Raw genomic sequence first — 21,790 nt, 5'->3', positions numbered from 1 at the left:
TACAAAGCACAGTATGTTTATTAACAAATATAAAATATATTTGCTATACTAGTGAAATGCTACGACGGTATCATTCCTTTATTCCTCTTGCGGTCTGCCATTGTTCGTCGATTATGATTTGCCCTGGCTCCCTTGTTTGCTTTTTTCCTTCGCTCCTGCACTGTTTCCCGGCTCTGTCCCTGGCCACGGGATGTTCCCGCAACAGATGTAGTGTTATCATGTCGGAAACTGAAAAAGACAATCATTTTACCCCATCAACATAGCAGAAAAAGGTGCCGCTTGCCATAATTTTTGTTTGTTTAAACCGTGAAGCTTAAAACACTGCCACATTACATCAGCCAATTGGCAAACTTTTTTTTTTATGAAGGATTATAAAAAAAAACTTCAGATGTAGCTTCGTGTTCCCACTGATTAAAGGTTTTCTACATCAATCGTGTTGGCTTTCTCTTAACCACTTGCTTACTGGGCACTTAAACACCCTTCCTGCCCAGACCAATTTTCAGCTTTCGGTGCTCTCGCACCTTGAATGACAATTACTCAGTCATGCAACACTGTACCCAAATGAATTTTTTGTCCTTTTTTTTCCCACAAATAGAGCTTTCTTTTGGTGGTATTTGATCACCTCTGGGGTTTTTATTTTTTGCGCTATAAATAAAAACGCATATTTCTTTGTTTCTGTGACAGAATTATGCAAATTATTAATTTTTCTTCATAAATTTTGGCCACAATTTATACTGCTACATATCTTTGGTAAAAATAACCCAAATTAGTGGATATTATTTGGTCTTTGTGAAAGTTAGAGAGTCTACAAGCTGTGGTGCGAATCGCACAAAACTGATCACATCTGATGTACTGGTGGACTATCTCGCTTCTTGTGACCCGAACAAGTCAGGAAAGTACAAATGACCCCTTTTTGGAAAGTAGACATTCCAAGGTATTTAGTAAGAGGCATGGTGAGCTTTTTGATGTTGTCTTTTTTTTTCCCACAATTCTTTGCAAAATTAAGATTTTTAATTTTTCTCCACAAAATTGTCATTGTAATAGGTTATTTCTCTCACATGGCATGTGTATACCACAAATGACACCCCCAAAAATTTTTTGCTACTCCTCCTGAGTATTACAATACCACATGTGTGGGACTTTTTCACAGCCTGGCCACATAGAGAGGCCCAACATGCAGAGAGCCATCATGTGTTCTAGGAACATAAATTACACATCTAACTTGTTGACTACTTATTACACTTTTGAAGCACCAGGACAATGACACGTGACACAGGTGGCACTAATGACAGATGGCACGTGATACTGATGACAGATGGCACTGATACGTGACACTGATGACAGAGGGCACTGATGACAGATGGAATTGGGGACAAATGGCACTGACAACAGGTGGCACTGGGGCAGGATGGCACTTTTTTTTTTTACACTGACGGCCGCTGCAGCCTTTCATCTCTCCCCTCTCACACTCTGTCTGTGTGAGGAGGGAGAGCGGCACTGAGAGATGATCTCATATTTACATGAGATCATCTCCCATTGGACACGCCGATCGCGCTGTAAACGGCCGCTGTGATTGGCCGTTTTCAGCGATCTGTATTTGCCTGTCCCCGGGGACACGGAAAACACAGAACTTCCCCGATGCACGCCCGCGGCGGCGCGCATTGCAGAAGTAAACATTAGGACGTCCAGGGACAGCCACCCGGACGAAAGCACCTGCTCTACGGCCGTCATTCGGCTATAGGGCGGGCGCGAGGTGGTTAATAAAACAAAGCTATACAGTGCATATTGTAAACACAATGTGGTCAGGATCTAGATCAAGGGTCTCCAAACTTTCTAAACAAAGGACCAATTTATTGTCCTTCAAGCTTTAGGCTAGGTTCACTATCTTCGCATGTGAGTCACAGCAGGGGTCCAGCCCATCCCTGTTCACGGTCCGATTTCAGCCTGAACTTTTGGCTGAAAATGGACCAAAAGAAGTACAGGGCTCCTGTGCAAATTTGTGAACTGGCTTCAAAAGAGAGCTGCTCAAAATCTATTGCAAACTGGATGCGAGCAACACAAAAGGGAAGGATGGTAAAGAATGGATGGAGAACCATAAAAACATTCTCTCACATAGGGCCTTGCAACAGTCCTAGAAAAATCAGCCATGTTGCAAGACCACCTGTAAATAGGCATCAGTGTTGCCAGTTTTTACAATCTGTTAAGATTGATGGTGCAATTTCTTGCCGAATGGTCCGCTCAACATTTATGTACCCTTAACTGAGTGGGTTCGCTAAAGCCTCCTGGAGCTGTGCATGCCTTTACATTCATTGCTGAAAAAGTGGTTCACCCAGATAAGCATTTTTTCCCCTTTTATTTTTTTTTTTACTTTATCCTATAGAGGAAAGAAAATCCACGAAAACTGGGGTATACTGGCAATTAATGCTGCTATAGCCTCTGTGAATAAAAGTTTGACTTGTCCGGCAGACAATGCTCAAATGATTAGGCATCCAACAGATAAAAATTTTGAATTCCTATTAAACAAAAAACAAACAAACACTTTTTCTCTCGCGGACCAGTTTAAACAGGTGCTCAAGGTTATTCTGTTCAGCAGGCCCAGGATCTGGCAAGTTACTAGTAGCTTTATGTTTGCAATAGTTGCTATAAGAGATTCTATCCTTCAGGCCTTGCGCCCTTCGTTAAGCGCCATGCAAGGCGTTCCTGGCTAGTCTTCCTTTTTGCGGTGAAATGGCTGTTTGGGGATGATTTGGGTAATACATCCAAAGAAATTCTAGTGGAAAGTACCCCTCTGCCATTTAAGAAAAAGGAGTAAACGTATTTCATTTTAATAAGCTCCTCCTGTGCCAGGGACATCAGCCTCCGGGTAGTCACTACAGCCTCCGCCATCAAGTTCAAGAGGTAATCCTCAGGGTCAACCACAGGGACAAAAGAAGTCTTGGGGGAGGAAACCTACAAAATACTAGTCTTATGAGGAGTCCCCCCGCTCGCTTGAGTAGGGGGAATACTTCTGCAGTTATCAAGGATCTGGCAGGAAGTGTGTCGAGGGACTTCCTCAATAGCTCCAGGGTACAAACTGGAGTTCCAAGAGTTCCCGTCTCCTCGTTTTCTCAGATGAAACATTCCTAAGGATCCAGAGAAAAAAAAGGAGTGTCTTTCAACCATTGGTCCATCTTTCAGCAAAAAGTGATCATGGTGGTCCCCATGTAAGAGCAGGGGTTGGGGTTTCGTTCAAACCTTTTTTCACAGTGCCAAAACCGAATGGACACTCTGGATCTCAAAAATCAAATTAGATTCCTAAAAATGACCAAAATAACCACTCTTTTTTCGCATTGGAGCCAATCCAAATCGGTTGTTTCCATCCTACAAGGAGGAGAACTTTTTGCGTCAATCAACATCAAAGATGCATACCTCCATGTGCCTATTTCCTCGCTCACCAGTAATATCTACTTTTCAAGGTAGAAAATCTTCATGTTCAGTGTGTATCTCTGCTTTTCGGTCTAGCTACTGCATCTTGAGTGTTTACAAAGGTTCTGGCCCATCCTCTAGCCAGATTAAGGGCCCAAGGTATAATGATTATAGTTTACCTAGACGATCTGTTCCTGATATACCAGTCGGTAGCTCACTTAGACCAAAGTATGGTTACCACATTCAACTACCTGGAATACCTAGGCTGGATTCTCAACCTAGAAGAAATCTTCCTTAAAACCATGAAGAAGACTAAAATACTTGGGTCTGATCATAGATACACCCAGAAAAGGGTATTCTTGCCCAAGGCAAAGATCGGTGCCATAAAGGAACTGATTCAGGTGGTCAAAGTAAGATGAATTCTTCAATTCAGCTTTGCATGAGGTTGTTGGGAAAGACAGTGGCTTTATTCAAGGCCATTCCTTATGCTCAGTTTCAGTCGAGACTGCTGCAAAACAGTATCATATCGGCTTGGAACAAAAGGGTTCAAGCTCTAGATTTTCCAATGTGTCTGACTCAAAAGGTGCACCGGAGCCTCAGTTCATGGTTAATAACCAAAAATTTGCAAAAGGGGAAATCCTTCCTTCAGTTACCTGGGAAGTGGTAACAACATATGTCAACCTTTTTTGGGTTGGGAAGCAGTCCTGGAAGAGGCCACTGTCCAAGAGAAGTGGCCTAGATCAGAAATGGTCTTGCCCATTAACATTCTAGAAATTCAGGCAGAACACTTGGTCCTGAGGGCCCAAACGTTCAGTTTACAGAATTGTCCTGCCAGGATTTAATCCGGCAATGACCTATATCGATCACCAAGGGGGCACAAGAAATTGTGTGGCCCAGAGAGAGGTGAATCATATCCTATCTTGGGCAGAAAACAATGTGCTTTGACAATCGGCAGTCTTCATTCTAGGAATAGAAAATTGGCAGGCGGACTACTTGAGTCGCTGGCAGTTGTTTCCAGGAGAATGGTTCCTTCACCCTGATATCTTCCTGTCAATATGGGGGATCCCAGACGTAAACGTGTTTGCGTCCAGATTCAACAAAGAAATAGACAACTTTGTGTCAAGAACAAATGATCCGTTAGCATGCGGAACAGATGCCTTGCTATGCCCGTGGAATCAGTTCTCACTGATTTATGCATTCCCTCCTATTCTGCCTGCGTCCATGACTTCTTTGCAGGATCAAGCAGGAAGGGAAGTCAGTGATGCTTGTGGCCCAGGAGATCTTGGTATACAGAGATCGTAAGGTGGCGGTAGGGGACCCATGGACCCTACCGCCACGGCCAGACCTTCTTTCACAAGGTCCAGTATGCCATCCTACTTTACAAACGCTAAATTTAACAGTTTGGCTATTAAGACCCACATTCTGAAGCAGCATAGGCTGTCAGGTTCAGTGGAGTCTACTCTGGTTAATGCAGAGAACCCACAGTCATGTATTGTAGAGTCTGGAAGGCATACGTCTCCTGGTGTGACTCCAGGGGTTGGCATCCCAGGAAGTATGTCATAGGTAGAATCCTTGACTTTCTACAGATTGGGTTAGAAATAAAGCTGGTCTTGATTACCATCAAGGGCTAGGTTTCGGCCTTATCTGTATTATTTCAGTGGCCACGTGCTTTACACTCTTTGGTTCGTAGCTTCAGGGTGTAACACGGCTTAATCCTCCAGTTAGATCACCCCTGAACCCTTGGGACTTGAATTTAGTCCTGTTGGTATTACGGAAACAGCCTTTGCGCACATTCCCTTGGTCCTTTTGACAAGGAAACAATTTTTTTCTGGTAGCCATATCTTCTGAATGAAGGGTATCAGAGTTGGCTGCTCTTTCTTGTAAAGAGCCATATTTAAATATTCACAAGGATAAGGTTGTATTGCGTCCTCATCCTAATTTTCTACCGAAGGTAGTGTCAGGTTTTCATTTAAAACAGGATATTTTTCTACCTTCATTTTTCCCAGAACCCCGTTCTGCGGAAGAAAAGTCACTACATTTTATTGATGGGGTGAGAGCAGTCAAAATCTATTTGAAGCAGACTGCTCAAAACTGACGTTTTGTTTGTGTTGCCTGAAGGTACTAAAAGAGGACAGGCAGCATCGAAATCTACTATTTCTAAATGGATTCGACAAGTGATTGTTCAAGCTTATGGTTTAAAAGAGGAAAGTTCCACCTTTTCATATTAAAGCGCATTCCACCAGGGCTGTTACTACTTCCTGGGCAGTGCATCACCAAGCCTCCATGGCTCAAATCTGCAAGGCTGTAACTTGGTCTTCAGTCCATACATTTACCAGATTCTATCAAGTAGATGTAAAAAGGTCATGAGAATGAGGATATCGCCTTTGGGCGCCGTGTGCTGCAGGCAGCAGTATAAGTCCTCTGATCTCATGGTGCCCTAATTTTGTTGCGTCTCCCTTCCTTCAGTTGGCATTGCTATGGGACATCCCACATAGTAACTACTATGGCTCTGTGTCCCATGATGTACGATAAGAAAATAGTATTTTTTTTTTATAGCAGCTTACCTGTAAAATCCTTTTCTTTGAAGTACATCATGGGACACAGGGATCCCTCCCTTCTTTCTGGTATACACGTATATTGCTTTGCTACACAAACTGAGGTACTCCCAGTAGTAGGGGATATAGGGAGTGGACTTCTTGTCTTAGGGTGTGCAGTGTCCATCGCCTGAAGGTGGCCTATAGCCCACATAGTAACTACTATGGCTCTGTGTCCCATGATGTACTTCAAAGAAAAGGATTTTACAGGTAAGCGGTTATTAAAAAAATCTTTTTTTTTTTTTTTAAATGGGCCATTGCGTGAGGAGCAGCAAGCATGCTGCAGAGTTGTCTGCTAGGTAAATGTGCTGCATACTAGCACATTATAATATTGCCTTGTAGGTGGAAACTTTACTACCGCTTTTTATCGCTCTCAGTAATGCAAATTATAACAGTGTTGAAGACCATGTTTGGATCAAGAAAACACTATTAAAGGATTACTAAATCCAAGAACAAAACTGCAATATATTGCAGCTTACGGTCCTTAAATGTAATGTCCAAGAACAATTTTAGCAAATACAGAAAATACCTATTGATCTTGTAGGAAATGCAGTGTCTGTCACTTTCTGTGAGCTGCACAGAATATCCTCCTTCCTAGCTATCTGCTGTAAACTACAAATTGTTCTGCCCCTGTCTGTAAACATCTGTCTGTCCATAGACATCAATTGTGGTTCCGTCTGGATCCATTCTGAAAAACTGACAGAGCCAGGACTGACCACTGACCCCAAGAGCCCTACTTCAAGGAAGCCATTGTTACACTGCACTGCTATCCAACTAGCCTGATGAGCTGTATGCAGTTTGAAATAATAATAATAATATCTTTAATATTGGGTTGTATCTCTAAAAATAGGTTAATGTTTACCCTTTCCTTGCATAATAATTTGCTCTTCTGGCCTCTGCTCGTTCCCTCAGCACTGCTGGGTCCTGAATAAAGTGATCAGGCTGTAAAGACAGAAGAAGATGTGGCTGGTCAGTTACATAAACAGAAATAAAGTGAAAAACACAAGGGCTACACACATTCTGTAGACCTCATTCACACAGGAATGCGATTATATGCACTTATATGGGTTTATAGGACATTTCTAAATGCATGTAATTATAATTTTTTTTTTTTTTTATGGAATAATGCACACAGTCCGTTAAAGTGGAACAAAACCTTTGCAATGAACTCTTTAACCACTTCAGCAGGTTTTACCCACTTCCTGACCAGACCATTTTTTGCGATACAGCACTGCGTTGATTTAACTGACAATTACACAGTCCTGAGACGCTGTACCCACATAAAATTGATGTACTTTTGTTCCCCTACAAATAGCGCATTCTTTTGGTGGTATTTGATCACTTTTTTATGCTATAAATTAAAAGAGACAACAATTTTGAATAAAAAACTATATCTTTTACTTTTTGCTAAAAACATTCCCAATAATTAAAAAAAAAAAAAAAAAAAATCTAATTTATTCATCAGTTTAGGCCAATATGTATTCTGCTACATATTTTTGGTAAAAAAAAATCCCAATAGATGTATATTAATTGGCTTGCGCAATAGTTTATTGCAATTACAAACTATGAGATAGATTTATGGAATTTTTATATTTCTTTAATAATGGAGGTGGACAAATTGGACCTCAACAGTGATCAGGGCTAAAAAAATAAATAAAAAAAAATAAAATAAAAAAGATAAAAGTATAAAGGACACTGGCAGAGAAGGGGTTAACACCAGGGGCGATCAAAGTGTGTCCCTGGGAGGTGCTTACTAACTGTGTGGGGGACGGATACACTGGAGGAATCGAGATCATCTCTCTTTTGCCTTGTTTACACAATCAGACTGGTGCTTCATCTCTCCACTGAACTATTGGCGGGTCGCAGTGGCCACGACACGCCGATTGGCTCCCGCTGTGTCCAATCACAAAAGAAAAGAAAAGAAAAGTGGCCATGCGGGACTCTAACCAGCCTCGCCAATTATTCACAGTGTTTTGTAAATGGGAAAACTGCAAGTACCAACAGCCGTAGTTCTCAATGAACTACCAGGGCACTGTGGTAGTTCATGGATTCTTCCTGTAAGTGTGAAACTGCCTGCTCATATGAGTTATACGAAGACAGCTTACACTGACAGTCTGTAGGAGTCTTGCATGGCACCATGCTTTCCAGGCTCCTACAAAAAAAGGTAAATGCACTTTACCTGCAAAAAGATGTGTACTTACTTTTTTTTTTTTTAACCAGCCTATAGCAGATTTGCTGCCACAGGGCAGCCCTCCTGCGCAGAATCACTATATGTGTGTGTGTGTGTGTTTCTACATTTCCACCTTGGGTGTGCTGCTTCTGCTGCGATTACTCACAGCAGAAGCCGGTCTGCGGTGCACTGGATGTTTGCCGATACCCACCAATCATTGGGCAGAGACACAAAAACAAGGATTGATCAACTTGGTACATTCAGCCTACCCCTTAATGCTTCGAATCTCGTCTGAGATTTGTACCAGCAACGGCCAGCCTTAAAGAGGTTGTAACCCAAAAGTAAAACACACCACACACACCTACACGAACACACACACACACACACACACACACACACACACACACACACACCGCTCCAAGGCACAAACTATAGCACAGTGCTTTTGTCGTGTCATTTGCCCTTTCCATGTTGTACAATAAGGGGATGAGCCTGCCTGTTCATGTACTGACCATGGTTAAAAGGAAGAAATGACTGCACTCTAAGATGATGAATATAAGTCCTTTATTGATCCATCCAAGTGACATACCACAGAAAAAATGACAAGGCATGAAGGCAGGCATGCATTGCAATGATTAGGCACATGATACTGTGTGAAACATATCTGCCTTGATTGTCGTTTTTTCCTGTGGTGTATCACTTAAATGGATCAATAAAGGACTGTCATCATCTGAGTCGTTTCTTCCTTTTTGCGGTTTGTACGGCGGAAGAGCACCCTTGAGGAGTCCTTCAATTCACTTTATTCACCTATTTATCTGGATTCACCCACCTGAGTGGTGTTGCTTGTTTCTTCCCTACTGACCACAGTTATCAAGGCTGCTGATCCCTGATAACGTAGTCAGATTATGTGCCTCCGTTATCCTGCTGTGCATTCAGCGTCTCTTCATCTCACCCCATTCCCCTCCCTGCCCTTCCCCTCTCCTCCTGCCTTTGTTGAGCATTCTTCTGCAGCTGCTCTTCCCCTTTGGTAAATTGGTTGTACAGTAACATCCGTTATATACTTTTATCCTTTGTTTCAGGAATATATAAAGTACAGGGTGTGTGTGTGTGTTTTTATTAAATTATAAAGCTAAATACCTTTTTTGCCCAGCTCTGCTGTGCGGTCACACGTCCTCCATCTGCTAGCTTGCAAACATCAGAGGGGAATCTCAGCCCCTCCCATTGTACTCCCTAGACTAGTCACACAGTATACAATTTGCTTATTCAATTTCCTTTATATTTACCTTCAGAGATAGATAGATAGAGATAGAGATAGATAGAGATATATATATATATCTATCTATCTATCTATATATATTCTAGTGCGAGGGCCTGTATTGCATACAAACTGAAACAAACCGTTTAGGTTTGACCTCATATTATATGCTTTTGGTTAATCTAAAGGAAAATTGTAAAAGAAAAAAAAAATTTATAATGTATTAAATGTATGGCTGGCCTTAGATCAAAAAGCAGAGAGAGCTTGTAACCACATAGCAGAGCTGGGCAAAGAAAAATATTTGGCTTTAGAATATATAAAGAAAAAAAAAAAAAAAAACACACCACCACCACACACACTGTATTTAATATGTTCCTAAAACAGAGCAGATAGAATATAAGAGATGTGACTTTACAACCACTTTAAAGGCTGGCACACACAGGCCAAATATCTGCTGGTTCAACAACATTCAACCAGTGTGTACAGCAGCCTGTCCAACAGAAGCTGGTCTAACGAGCATGCTGGAAAAACAGCATTTGATCAGTGCTGGTAGCCAATGGCTGCCCATGCTGGTCAGTGTGTTATGGCAAGAGAGCAGTCCCCCTTTCAGAACACAATAGCTCAGGGGGAGAGACCGACACACTAAAATTGCTTAGTACGGCAAACTCTGTTTTTGTACATTCAGGCTACTGGGTTGAACAAAACATTTTCCATATGTACCTAAATTAAGAAGGACGGATGTGTTTGTCTATCATTTATAAATGCAACCTTCCCCTTTTTCTTTAAATACCTTTGGACCAGTTTCCTCTTCAGCCTCATCCTCATCCATCTCCTGTACATTAACTTCACGGTCTCTGGATCTTAACACTTGAGGAATGGTGAAGGGCCTTGAATATAGGGAAGAAAATAACACATGATACACAATGAATACATTGTTTCAGAAGAGAATAGAATAGAAGAATGTGGAGAAAGAGCAGTTAGAGGTTTATAATCAATAACCTATTAACCTATTGAGTGCTAGATCAAGTCATATTTTGTGCAACAGCTAGTTGGCACTATGAGCTAAAATAAAGCAAACTTTTTTTTTTTTTTTTTGCACAAAGCTGATGTTGGATTTTTTTTTTTTTTAAGTTGCACAAATGAGAGTTCTGTTGCAGATAAACAAACAGTCAAGGTTGCACTTACCTGCGGCTGATCAGTTCATCATCAGAATCTGCATCGTTTGCTCCAATCTGGTTCCCATCATATGTATCATCATACTCATCATCGTAATCTCCATCCACTGTATGTTCTTCAGAGACCATACTATACTGACTGTAGCGCTCTTTCTGTGCCAATATTACACTTTTATCTGCCAGCACCTGTGCCGCCGTTTCAGGTTTCCTAGAAAGCAAAAAAATATTTAACGTTTAAGTGTAGCTAAAATTAAGAATAGAAACATAACTTACAGTCAGTAGGATGTATAGCCATTGTGTGGATTACTCTTATTTAAAGCAGAACTATGGGCAAAACTTTTATTTTCATTTTGGATAGCATAAGGGAGGGTTATAACCCTGTTAGATTTATTTTTTGCCATCTGTGTCCCAATGCAGATATTTCCCTTCACTTCCTGCCCCATAGCCAAACAGGAAATCCATGCAAATTAACAGAATTCCTTGGGGACCTCTAGGTCACCAGAACTAGTGCACCCATTGGAAGATTTCCCCTCTATTACTTTTCTGGGGACAAACCAAAATTTGTGATTTTATTTTACTTTCACTGATAATGGTAAACAAGGCAGGGTGAATCTCCTTAAAGGGGATGCAGGCAGATATAAAAAACCTGATAGCTAAAGAGAGAGAAAAAAAAAAAAAAAAGGATGTAGTTTTGCCTTTAGTTCTATACTTTAAGCTGAAATCTTCCTCTGTCCATACCTCAACCACCGACGTCATAATTCTCCAGTGCGACAGGGGTTAATAAAAACTAAAGTGCTGTCAAAGTTCTCATTGCAAGAGCCCATCCTTCCCCATAGCTGCACCATTCACAAAACCCGTATTACAGCTCAGATAAATGAAACCGGATGTAAGAATGGAGGATGGTTGGATTATTGATAGCTCTGGCCCTTCCATTGTTAGATTGTGAAGATTACAGCAGGAGTGGGGGCAGGGATGGAGGAAGCTTTCTATTAAAAGAAGGCATCAGCACAAGGGACACATCCTTCTGACTAAGTTTGGTCTCTTGTGCTGATTTTTAGGTTTTAAATTTTAGCTACACTCAGGCTTTAAGGTTTTACAGAAGTCCTGTTATATACAGTGGGTATAGAAAAGAAACGCCCCCTTTAAAATAAAATAATAACATTTTGCTTCCTTGCTGCCCGAAATCAAGACTGACACGTTTTTTTATTTTATCTACCTATATTTTTTCCATACAACATATAACATCCAAGTGAAAGATCTAGCACCATGTCAGAAATCGAAAAAAAAAAAATTACTGAGTTGGAAAAAGGGATCACCCCCTTGTGTCAGCATTTTGTTGACCCACCTTTGGCTTTAAATTATAGTCTTTAGTCTGTTGGGATAGGTCTCTACCAACTTTGCACATCTAGACTTTGCAATATTTGCCCACTCTTTGCAGAGCTGCTCAAGTTAAGTTCAATTTGATAGAGACCATCTGTGGACTGCAATCTTCAAGTCATTCCACAGATTTTTAATGTGGTTTAAGTCTGAGCTCTGACTAAGCCATGCAAGGACATTCCCCCTTTTCTCCTTCAACCACTGTGTGGTCGTTTTTGCTGTGTGTTGGGTCATTGTCATGTTAAAAGGTAAACCTTCTTCCCATTGACAACTTTCTAGCAAAGGGCAACAAATTTTTCTCAATGTGACGGTATTTTGCCCCATCCATTTTCCTTTTATCCTGAAGTACTCCAGTCCCTGCTGCAGAGAAACACCCCCATAACAGGATATTACCACCGCCATGCTTTACTGTAGGAATGGTGTTATTTGGATGGTGAGCTGTATTGGTTTTCAGCCAGATATATAGTTTGGTGTTGAGACCAAAAATTTTTATTTTAGCCTCATCTGACCAGAATACCCTTTTTCAATGTGGTCTCAGATTCTTTAAAGGTGCGTTTTGGCAAAGCTCAGTCATGACTGCATGTGGCCTTGAGTGAATTTTTTCTTGCAACTCTCCCATACAAACCACATTTGTGGAGAATTTGTGATATTGTTGTTGCATGCACACAATGACCACTCTGTGTCATAAATTCCTGCAACTGCTGGGGAGTTGCTGTAAGCCTCTTGGTAGCCGCTGTGACCAGTTTCCTCTTGGCTCTTTCATCCAGTTTGGAGCGATGTCCTGATCCAGGGAAGGTCTGTGTTGCACCAAATACCTTCTACTTCACTGAGATTCTAGGCATTGATAAAGACTTTTTTATCCATCTCCTGACTTGTGCCTGTCCACAACTTTATCCCAGAGATCTTTTGACAGTGCCTTGCCACCCATAATTGATTGTGTGCTTCAGTTGCACTACCAGGGACTGAAATGCTCCAGGAAAGCTCTTTCCATGCCAAGTTAATCAAAATGACCACAGCTGATCACAGTTGAAAGTTTGTGTGCCATTAAGAAGGTGAGTAGCTACACCTGATTGAGCCATTTTTAGGAGGTAGGGGATATTTTTTCCTAACTCAGGGATTCTGTTTTTTTTTTTTTTTTCTGATATGTTAGTGTTATATCTTTCAATTGGATGTTATAAGTTGCACTAAAAGCCAGATAAAACAAAAACAGAGTCTTAATTTCAGGTTGCAAAACAACAAAATGTGATGATGATTTTAAAGAGGGTGATTATTTTCTATATCCACTGTAGTACACAGCACACTACCATTGATAACTCCCTTCTGGAAATGCCATTTGACCTGTAATACTTTTTTTTTTTTTTTTTTTTAACCCTTTCATGACTAAGCCTATTTTTGGAATTTGGTGTTTACAAGTTAAAATACATATTTTTTGCTAGAAAATTATTTGGAACCCCCAAACATTATATATATTTTTTTAGCAGAGACTCTAGAGAATAAAGCGGCGATTGTTGCAATATTTTATGTCACACGGTATTTGCGCAGCGGTGTTTTAAACGCAACTTTTTGGGAAAAGGGACACTTTCATGAATAAAAAAAAACAAAACAGTAAAATTAGCCCAATTTTTTTGCGTAATGTGAAAGATAATGTTACGCCGAGTAAATAGATACCAAACATGTCACACTTTAGAATTGCGCGCACTTGTAGATTGACGACAAAGTACGGTACCTAAAAATCTCAATAGGCGACGCTTTAAATTTTTTTTACGGTTACCAGGTTAGCGTTACAGAGGAGGTCTAGTGCTAGAATTATTGCTCTCGCTCTGACGATCGCGGCGATACCTTACATGTGTGATTTGAACACCGTTTACATACGCGGGCGCGACTTCCGTATGCGTTTTCTTTGCTTCGCAAGCTCGCGGGGACGGCGGGCGCTTTAAAAAAAAAAACATTTATTTTTTTTTATTTATTTTAAAATGACTAAATTGTTTTTAAAAAAAAATAAAAAAAAATTGATCACTTTTAGTGCTGTCACAAGGAATGTAAACATCCCTTGTGACAGTAATAGGTGGTGACAGGTCCTCTTTATGGAGGGATCGGGGGTCTAAAAGACCCCCCACCCCTCCTTTACACTTCAATGTATTCAGATCGCCGAAAACGGCGATTCTGAATACCGGATATTTTTTTTAAACCATTGGCAGCCGAGTAAACGGGAAGTGACGTCATGACGTTGCTTCCGTGTTTACGATGAGGAGACTGGAACAAAGCAGATTACGGCTTCGTTCCAGTTCCTCCCCAGCAGCCGGAGGCGTCGGATCACGAATCTGTGCTCCCGATCGAGCGGGAGCACCGCTAACAGCAGCGGGAGGGGGGGGACGTCCCCTTCCGCTCCTCCGGCATAACAGCCGAGTGGCTTTTAGCCGCATCAGTTGTTATGCCTGGATAGCCAATCGCCTGCTGCAAAAAACGGTACCGGGATGATGCCTGCAGGTGTGGGCATCATCCCGGTATAACCCCCGGAAGCCGAGTACGCATATCTGCGTACGCTCGGCGGGAAAGGGTTAAAAACACAAACAACCACACACACTAAACCTTCCCAGAAGAGTTAAAGTTGCTATAGCTGCAAAGGGTGGGTGAACTCAATATTGAACCCTATGGACTAAGACATGCCATTAACAACGCTATGCCACAATATATAAAATGATATACATACACACACATCCATATTACCGTATATACTCGAGTATAAGCCGAGATTTTCAGCCTCTTTTTTGAGGCTGAAAGTGCCCCCCTCGGCTTATACTCAAGTCATCGCTGTCTGCCTGCTCGATCAGCGTGTCGAGCAGACAGACAGCGGACATTCTACCCTTCAAAAGCCGCGCCTCCGCCTCCGCCTTCGCCTGTGATAGGCGGAACACTGAATTTCCCAGCAGTCAGTGTTCCGCCTATCACGGACATCCGCTCATCCTCGTACTACGGACGAGGATGAGACGATGTCCGTGATAGGCGGAACACAGGCTGCTGGGAAATTCAGTGTTCCGCCTATCACAGGCGAAGGCGGAGGCGCGGCTTTTGAATTTTAGAATGGCCGCCGAGGCGCCGACGAAGAGCGGCGATCCTGGCAAGGCACGGCACGGGACTGGACGGAGGCAAGGCACGACACGGGACGGAGGCAAGGAGGCAAGGCACGGCACGGGACGGAGGCAAGGAGGCAAGGCACGGCACGGGACGGAGGCAAGGAGGCAAGGCACGGGACGGAGGCTCGGGACACAGGCTCGGGACACAGGTAGGCTGGACACACACACACACACACACACACACACACAGGGATGGATGGATGGAGACACACACACACACACACACACACACACACACACACACACACACACACACAGGGATGGATGGATGGAGACACACACACACAGGGATGGATGGATACACACACACACAGGGATGGATGGATGGATGGATGGAGACACACACACACAGGGATGGATGGATGGAGACACACACACACAGGGATGGATGGATGGATGGAGACACACACACACACAGGGATGGATGGATGGATGGACACACACACACACAGGGATGGATGGATGGATGGACACACACAGGGATGGACGGACACACAGGGATGGACAGGCATGTCTCACCCTCGGCTTATACACGAGTCAATAAGTTTGCCAGTTTTTTTGGGGGTAAATTGGGGGCCTCGGCTTATATTCGGGTCGGCCTATACTCGAGTATATACGGTATATATTAGTGTGCATCTATCTCATACACTAATGGGCCATCTTCCTTTACATACATATTATATATTTGTGTGTGTGTGTGTGTGTGTGTGTGTGTGTGTGTGTGTATAACATTTTATATATTTATTGTGGCATAGCATTGTCCTGCCAGGGTCTAAAAGGAGGTTGTGACCCAGAATTCTCAACCAGACGGGTTGAGGGGCTCCAGGGAGCTTGTGAAATGAAGAGGAAACTGGCTTTTGTTGGTTTTCTTAAGTTTGTTTTGGGACCTGGAGCCTGGAGATTTCAAAGTGATCTAGGTGGGATGAAATCTGTATCCAGGTATTCAGAACAGCCAGCATACTGATGGGTCAGGTGTGTACTGGGCTTTTAGTAATAGGCTGACCATGGTTCTGGGCTCCACCCCGGCAGATAGGAAGTCAGAGTATCAGGAGGGCTCCACGTGGGAGCCAGTGCAGCAAGAGGCTGCTAGCTATATGCACCAAGGTGGTCGGTGAAACAGTCTGTACAAGACAGACAAGGGCCTGAAGTGTAAGGCCAGAGCAGACAGAAACTACCCAAATTACCCTGATCAAAAGTTTACATACCCTGCCGATTTTGGCCGGATAACATGCATACAAGTTGACACAAAGGGGTCTATTAAAAGGTAACAATCCTCACCTGTGATCTGTTTGCTTTTAAATAGTGTGTATGTATAAAAGGTCAACAAGTTTCTGAGCTCCTGACAGACCCTTGCATCTTTCATACAGTGCTGCACTGATGTTTCTGGATTCTGAGTCACAGAGAAAGCAAAAGAATTGTCAAAGGATCTGTGAGAAAAGGCAATATGGTAATATGAAGTGGAAAAATTAGGGATTCTGTTGAAACCAAACCACGGTCAGGTAGACCAACTAAAATTTCAGCCACAACTGCCAGGAAAATTGTTTGGGATGCAAAGAAAAACCCACAAATAACTTCAGGTGAAGTACAGGACTCTCTGAAAACAAGTGGTGTGGCTGTTTCAAGATGCACAATAAGGGAGGCACTTGAAGAAAGATGGGCTGCATGGTCGAGTCGCCACAAGAAAGACATTACTACGCAAATGCCACAAAGTATCCCGCTTACAATACTCAAAACAGCACAGAGACAAGCCTCAAACCTTCTGGCACAAATTCATTTAGAGTGATGAGACCAAAATTGAGCTTTCTGGCCACAACTAGAAACGCTACATTTGGAGAGGAGTCAACATGGCCTATGATGAAAGATACACCATTCCTACTGTGAAACACGGAGGTGGATCGTTGATGTTTTTGGGGATGTGTGAGCTACAAAAGGCACAGGAAATTTGGTCAACATTGATGGCAAGATGAATGCAGTATGTTATCAAAAAATACTGGAAGAACATTTGCATTCATCAGCCAGGAAGCTGTCCGTGGGATGTACTTGAACATGACAATGATCCAAAACAAAAGGCCAAGTCGACCTGTCATTGGCTACAGCAGAATAAATTGAAAGTTCTGGAGTGGCCATCTCAGTCTCCTGACCTCAATATTATTGAGCCAATCTGGGGACATCTCAAAACGTGCAGTTCATGCAAGACAGCCCAAGAATTTACAGGAACTGCAGGATTTTTGCCAAGAGGAATGGGCAGCTTTACCATCTGAGAAGATAAAGAGCCTCATCCACAAATACCAAAGACTTCAAGCTGTCATTGATGTTAATGTTATGGTTGTGGCCAAAAAGCTACATTTTGGTCTCATCACTCCAAATGACTTGGGGTCCTTTCACACGGGGCGGATCAGTGCTGATCCACCCCATGGATATCCGCTTGCTCAGCGGGGATCGCCGGAGCGATCTCTGCTGAGCAGGAAGATGACAGGTCTGTCTCTGCACACTGAGCAGGGACGCATCTGTCACAGCGTCGCTCTCCCCTATGGGAGATCGGGTGACAACAGACCTCAGTGTCCGTCGTCACCTGATCCGATGACGGATGGAAAAATAGCTTTTTTCCTCCGTCACACTTTTTCGGATCGGAGCGGCTCGGATGTCAGCGGACGTGTCACCGCTGACATCCGACGCTCCATAGACGTCTATGGAGCATCCATTCAGGTCCGCCTAAAAAACTGGCAGGCGGACCTGAACGGATCGTCCATGTGAAAGGGGCCTTAGTGCCAGAAGGTTTGAAGCTAGTCTGTGCTGTTTGGCATATTTGGCATTTGCGTAGTAATGGCTTTCTTCTGGTGACTCCACCATGCATCCCATCTTTCTTCAAGTGCCTCCTTATTGTACATCTTGAAACAGCTGCAGCACATGTTTTCATGTATTTCACCTGAAGTTATTTGAGTGTTTTTCTTTGCATCCCAAACGATTTTCCTGGCAGTTGTGGCTGAAATTATAGTTGGTCTACCTGACCGTGGCTTGGTTTCAACAGAACCCCTCATTTTCCACTTCTTGATTAGAGTTTGAGCACTGCTGATTGGCATGCTCAATTCCATGGATAATCTTTTTATATCTCTTTCCTGTTTTATACAGTCCAACTACCTTTTCCCGCAGATCCTTTGACAATTCTTTTGCTTTCCCCATGACTCGTGTAGCGGATGACATTTTGGCTAAAATGTCATACGCATGTAAATTTAGTTTTTGTCTCAGAACAGTAGGGGTTCTGAGGGTTAATTAAGTAGGTAGGCCTTAACACCAGTCTGGCCAGGCTGTGTTTGGAAGTTCTGCCTGATCACGTGCACGGTGAGGTGCACATGACAGGCAGAACCAGGTCTGGTTGGATGTATGAGTATCAGCCTACTCGGAACCAATCAGTGGGAGTGTCGGAGCCCGCTGAGGACTCTGGGAAGGGGAACTTAAGTGGGGAGGGTCACGTGAGTGGGAAGAGGAGTTTGTGAGACCCGTGGGGTCTGGTCTGGTTCCAGGACTGGGGTATCCCCGTAGGGGTCCCGGTCACGGTGTGTTCAATACCCTGCAACATGTTCCTGTGGAACGCCCCTGATAGACCTGTCTGGTCTGGGGTAGGGATCCATCTGTTCCCGAGTCTCAGACCCAGCTGGTCCGAGGCGCAGTAACTGAGGGAGGATTCAAGGTGTCCGGATGTGCTCTTGGCTTGGAGAGGCACCACAGCTCGTGGAAGTGACCGGGGGAGGACTCTTCCAAGGAGGGCTGGCAAGTGGCATCCTGAGAAGTGCCTGGTTACTGAGTTGGGAAGGACATTGACAAATTCACAATTTTCCAGTACCCTTGAGGATACGGGAAACGTTCCAGGTACTGAGGAAAAGGTTCCTGTTCACCTTTAGTTACAACTTGTCCACTTTCACAGGATTGTTTCAAGTTTTGAGTCAATGTGCTGACTGCCATGATTTCTGGCTAGAGATCTGTTCAGCCTTGAAGTACCCAGCTGCGAGTGGCTACTTCCTGGGTGGAAGTAGAGACTTTGCTAGACCTGCAGTTCAAGGTGCCTGAGTTGTTCACCTGTGTCCTCTGTTTCCCAAGAGACTGTGCTGTCTGAAAGTTATTATTGCATAAAGCCTTTTAAAGAGGACTTCATCTGTGTCAGTGTGCAAGTCATTGGGTATCAACCCTGGGAACCCCTAGACGTGGAAGAGCAGGCCGGGAGAAGGTAACTGGTAAGCCCAACAAATCAAGGCCGCACAGCAAAGGTTGTGGCCGCTACACTCAGAATCCAGAAACGTCAGTGCAGCACTGGATGAAAGATGCAAGGGTCTGTCAGGAGTCTAGAAACTCATTGGCCTTTTATACACACACACACACACACACTAAATTACAAGCAAGCAGATCACACGTGAGGATGGTTACCTTTAATAGACATTCAAACCCCTTTGTGTGAACGTGTGCATGTTCTCAGGCCAAAATCACTAAGGTGTAAACTTCTGATCAGGGTAATTTTTCTGTTGTCATTATCATTTAAAAAGAGTAACACAGTTGATTGATAATAGCTTCAGCCAAACACGAACCATGAGTGAAAAAAGTTTGTGTTATTCATATTCTCTGAATAATGGCCAAGAAATCAAATTCTGCCAGGGTATGTAAACTTATGAGCACAACTATGTGTATATTGCATATACACACGCATATTTTATTTATTATATATATATATTTATATTAAATACACACACATATAAATAATATATATATATATATATATATATATATATATATATATATATATATATATATATATATATATATATATATATATATATATATATATATATATATATATATATATATATATATATATATATATATACACACACACACATACATAATTTTTTTTTTTTTTCCTTTTTTTACTATTGTAGGGCAAAAACTAAAACTAAAATAAAATACAGAACTAAGACAACTCTGCTTTACTATATACTGTACATAAATCCTATTCTACATACCATTTGAAAATCAATAAAATGATCTGAATATAATCCACAAACTCTATATATTTCATAGTAGAATGGAGTATTTATGTATACGAGTTAATTCAATGTGGCTTCGTTGTTATATCATGCTTTCCAAATTTTGATTTAGGGTCTCGGTTTTAAAAAAAATAATATTTTATTTAAATGAATACTATTAAAGTGGTTGTAAACCCTTACAAACCACTTTGACCTACAGGTAAGCCTAGATTAAGGCTTACCTGTAGGTCCAAGCAATATCTCCTAAACCTATATGGTTTAGGAGATATTTGCCCGAAAACGGGCACCGCTGTCTACGGCGCATGCGCCGTAGACAGCGGCGCGCAGGCGCACTGAGCGCGGCAGTTCCAAGAATGGAGCTGCCGCATTTGTCGACTCCTGTGCGCATGCGCGGGAGTGATGTCATCGCGGCTTCGCCGAATGACAGCGGCGGAGCTACGAGACGCCACCAGCAAGATGGATGCGGTGGACTACAGGGGACAGCGGCGACTTCGCTGGCTCCTGTGTCAGGTAAGTGACACATAATGGGCTACTATGCGATGCATAGTAGTCCATTATGCTTTACCTTTGCAGGGAAAAAAAAGAGGAAGTAAACTGATCAGGGTTTACTTCCTCTTTAAATCGTAGCTGTATGGTAGGAGTGTTACGCTGGCCACAAGTTATAATCTGACTATACAATTCCTATTTAATGACTTGTTTTATGCTTCTATTATAGTCTTGCAATAAAATGTCCCTAACAGGAATACTGACCTCTGGAATGTAATGTTCAACATGGTAGAACTAAAGAACATTCCAGATCTAGATACCAATAATTAAACTAATCCTTACTTTCTCCCTTTCCAAATCCTTGATTTGTCCACAACGTCTCTGCTGAAGACATCAAATTCATCATCTGCAAAAACATTTGATCTTGAAGAGACAAGAGGACATGGATCCACGCTCTGCTGCCTAAAAAGGCACAAAAGAAAAATGTTACAACAGCAGTGTGAAATAAAAACTGTGAAACCAACAAATCACCACCCACCATAGAAGTAGCTGAGTGTTAGAACATGTTTCACTGCTGTAGTTATCAATATTCCTACACTAAACACACAGAAACACCGCTAATACTGAATATATACTACACAGACTTAATATTTAAAATGGCTCCCCCTTCTGCAAGCAGCTTGCATACGGGGGCACAAATGCGTGCTTGTTGAGTTAGCTGTGTGTCTAGAACAGGGGGTCTCTAAACTTTCTAAGCAAATGGACAATTTACTCTCTCAGGCTTTGGGGGTGGGGGTTGGCACGGGCTGTGCCTAGCGGGTGTAGAAAAAGCCCTGGGATAAGAGCTCCATCTTTGGTTTTAATGGAAGAAATAGTGTCTCATTGTTGAGATCAATTAGAAGACTAGTGCTCCATTGTTGGTGTCAGTTGAAGGAATGGTGCCCCATCATTGTTGTCAGTTGGTGAAAGTGTCCCAAGGACCGGATAAAGACAAGCAAAGGGCCACAATTTGGAGACCACTATCTATAAGAAAATAAAAGGGCTGGGCTGAGCATTGAAGTTTTTTTTTTTTTACCTTAAAGGGTCATTAAGCCCAGACTATTAAAAACTCTTATTACATGCTACACAACAGAGTATGCATACTTACAAAGACACTAAAGC

The 21,790-nt window shown here is 42.5% G+C and overlaps 1 protein-coding gene across 1 annotated transcript in view; it reads right to left on the bottom strand.

Moving 5' to 3' along the window:
* ASCC2 (activating signal cointegrator 1 complex subunit 2) overlaps nucleotides 1-21,790 on the bottom strand; it is a 60,311-nt gene continuing 38,521 nt past the window's right edge. Inside the window, exons 14-18 of the mRNA XM_077461218.1 lie at nucleotides 20,972-21,091; nucleotides 10,610-10,807; nucleotides 10,215-10,311; nucleotides 6,862-6,941; nucleotides 1-228 (exon numbers count right to left, since the gene is read on the bottom strand). Coding sequence (XP_077317344.1) covers nucleotides 60-228; nucleotides 6,862-6,941; nucleotides 10,215-10,311; nucleotides 10,610-10,807; nucleotides 20,972-21,091 — 664 coding nt within the window. The 3' untranslated portion in view covers nucleotides 1-59. The remainder of the gene's footprint in view (nucleotides 229-6,861; nucleotides 6,942-10,214; nucleotides 10,312-10,609; nucleotides 10,808-20,971; nucleotides 21,092-21,790) is intronic.

This window comes from Lithobates pipiens, unplaced genomic scaffold (assembly GCF_037356315.1).
Source record: "Lithobates pipiens isolate NorthernLeopardFrog02 unplaced genomic scaffold, aLitPip1_a1.2 Scaffold_3, whole genome shotgun sequence".
In the NCBI taxonomy this organism is placed as follows: Eukaryota; Metazoa; Chordata; class Amphibia; order Anura; family Ranidae; genus Lithobates; species Lithobates pipiens.
This window is presented reverse-complemented; position numbering and strand designations above follow the sequence as displayed.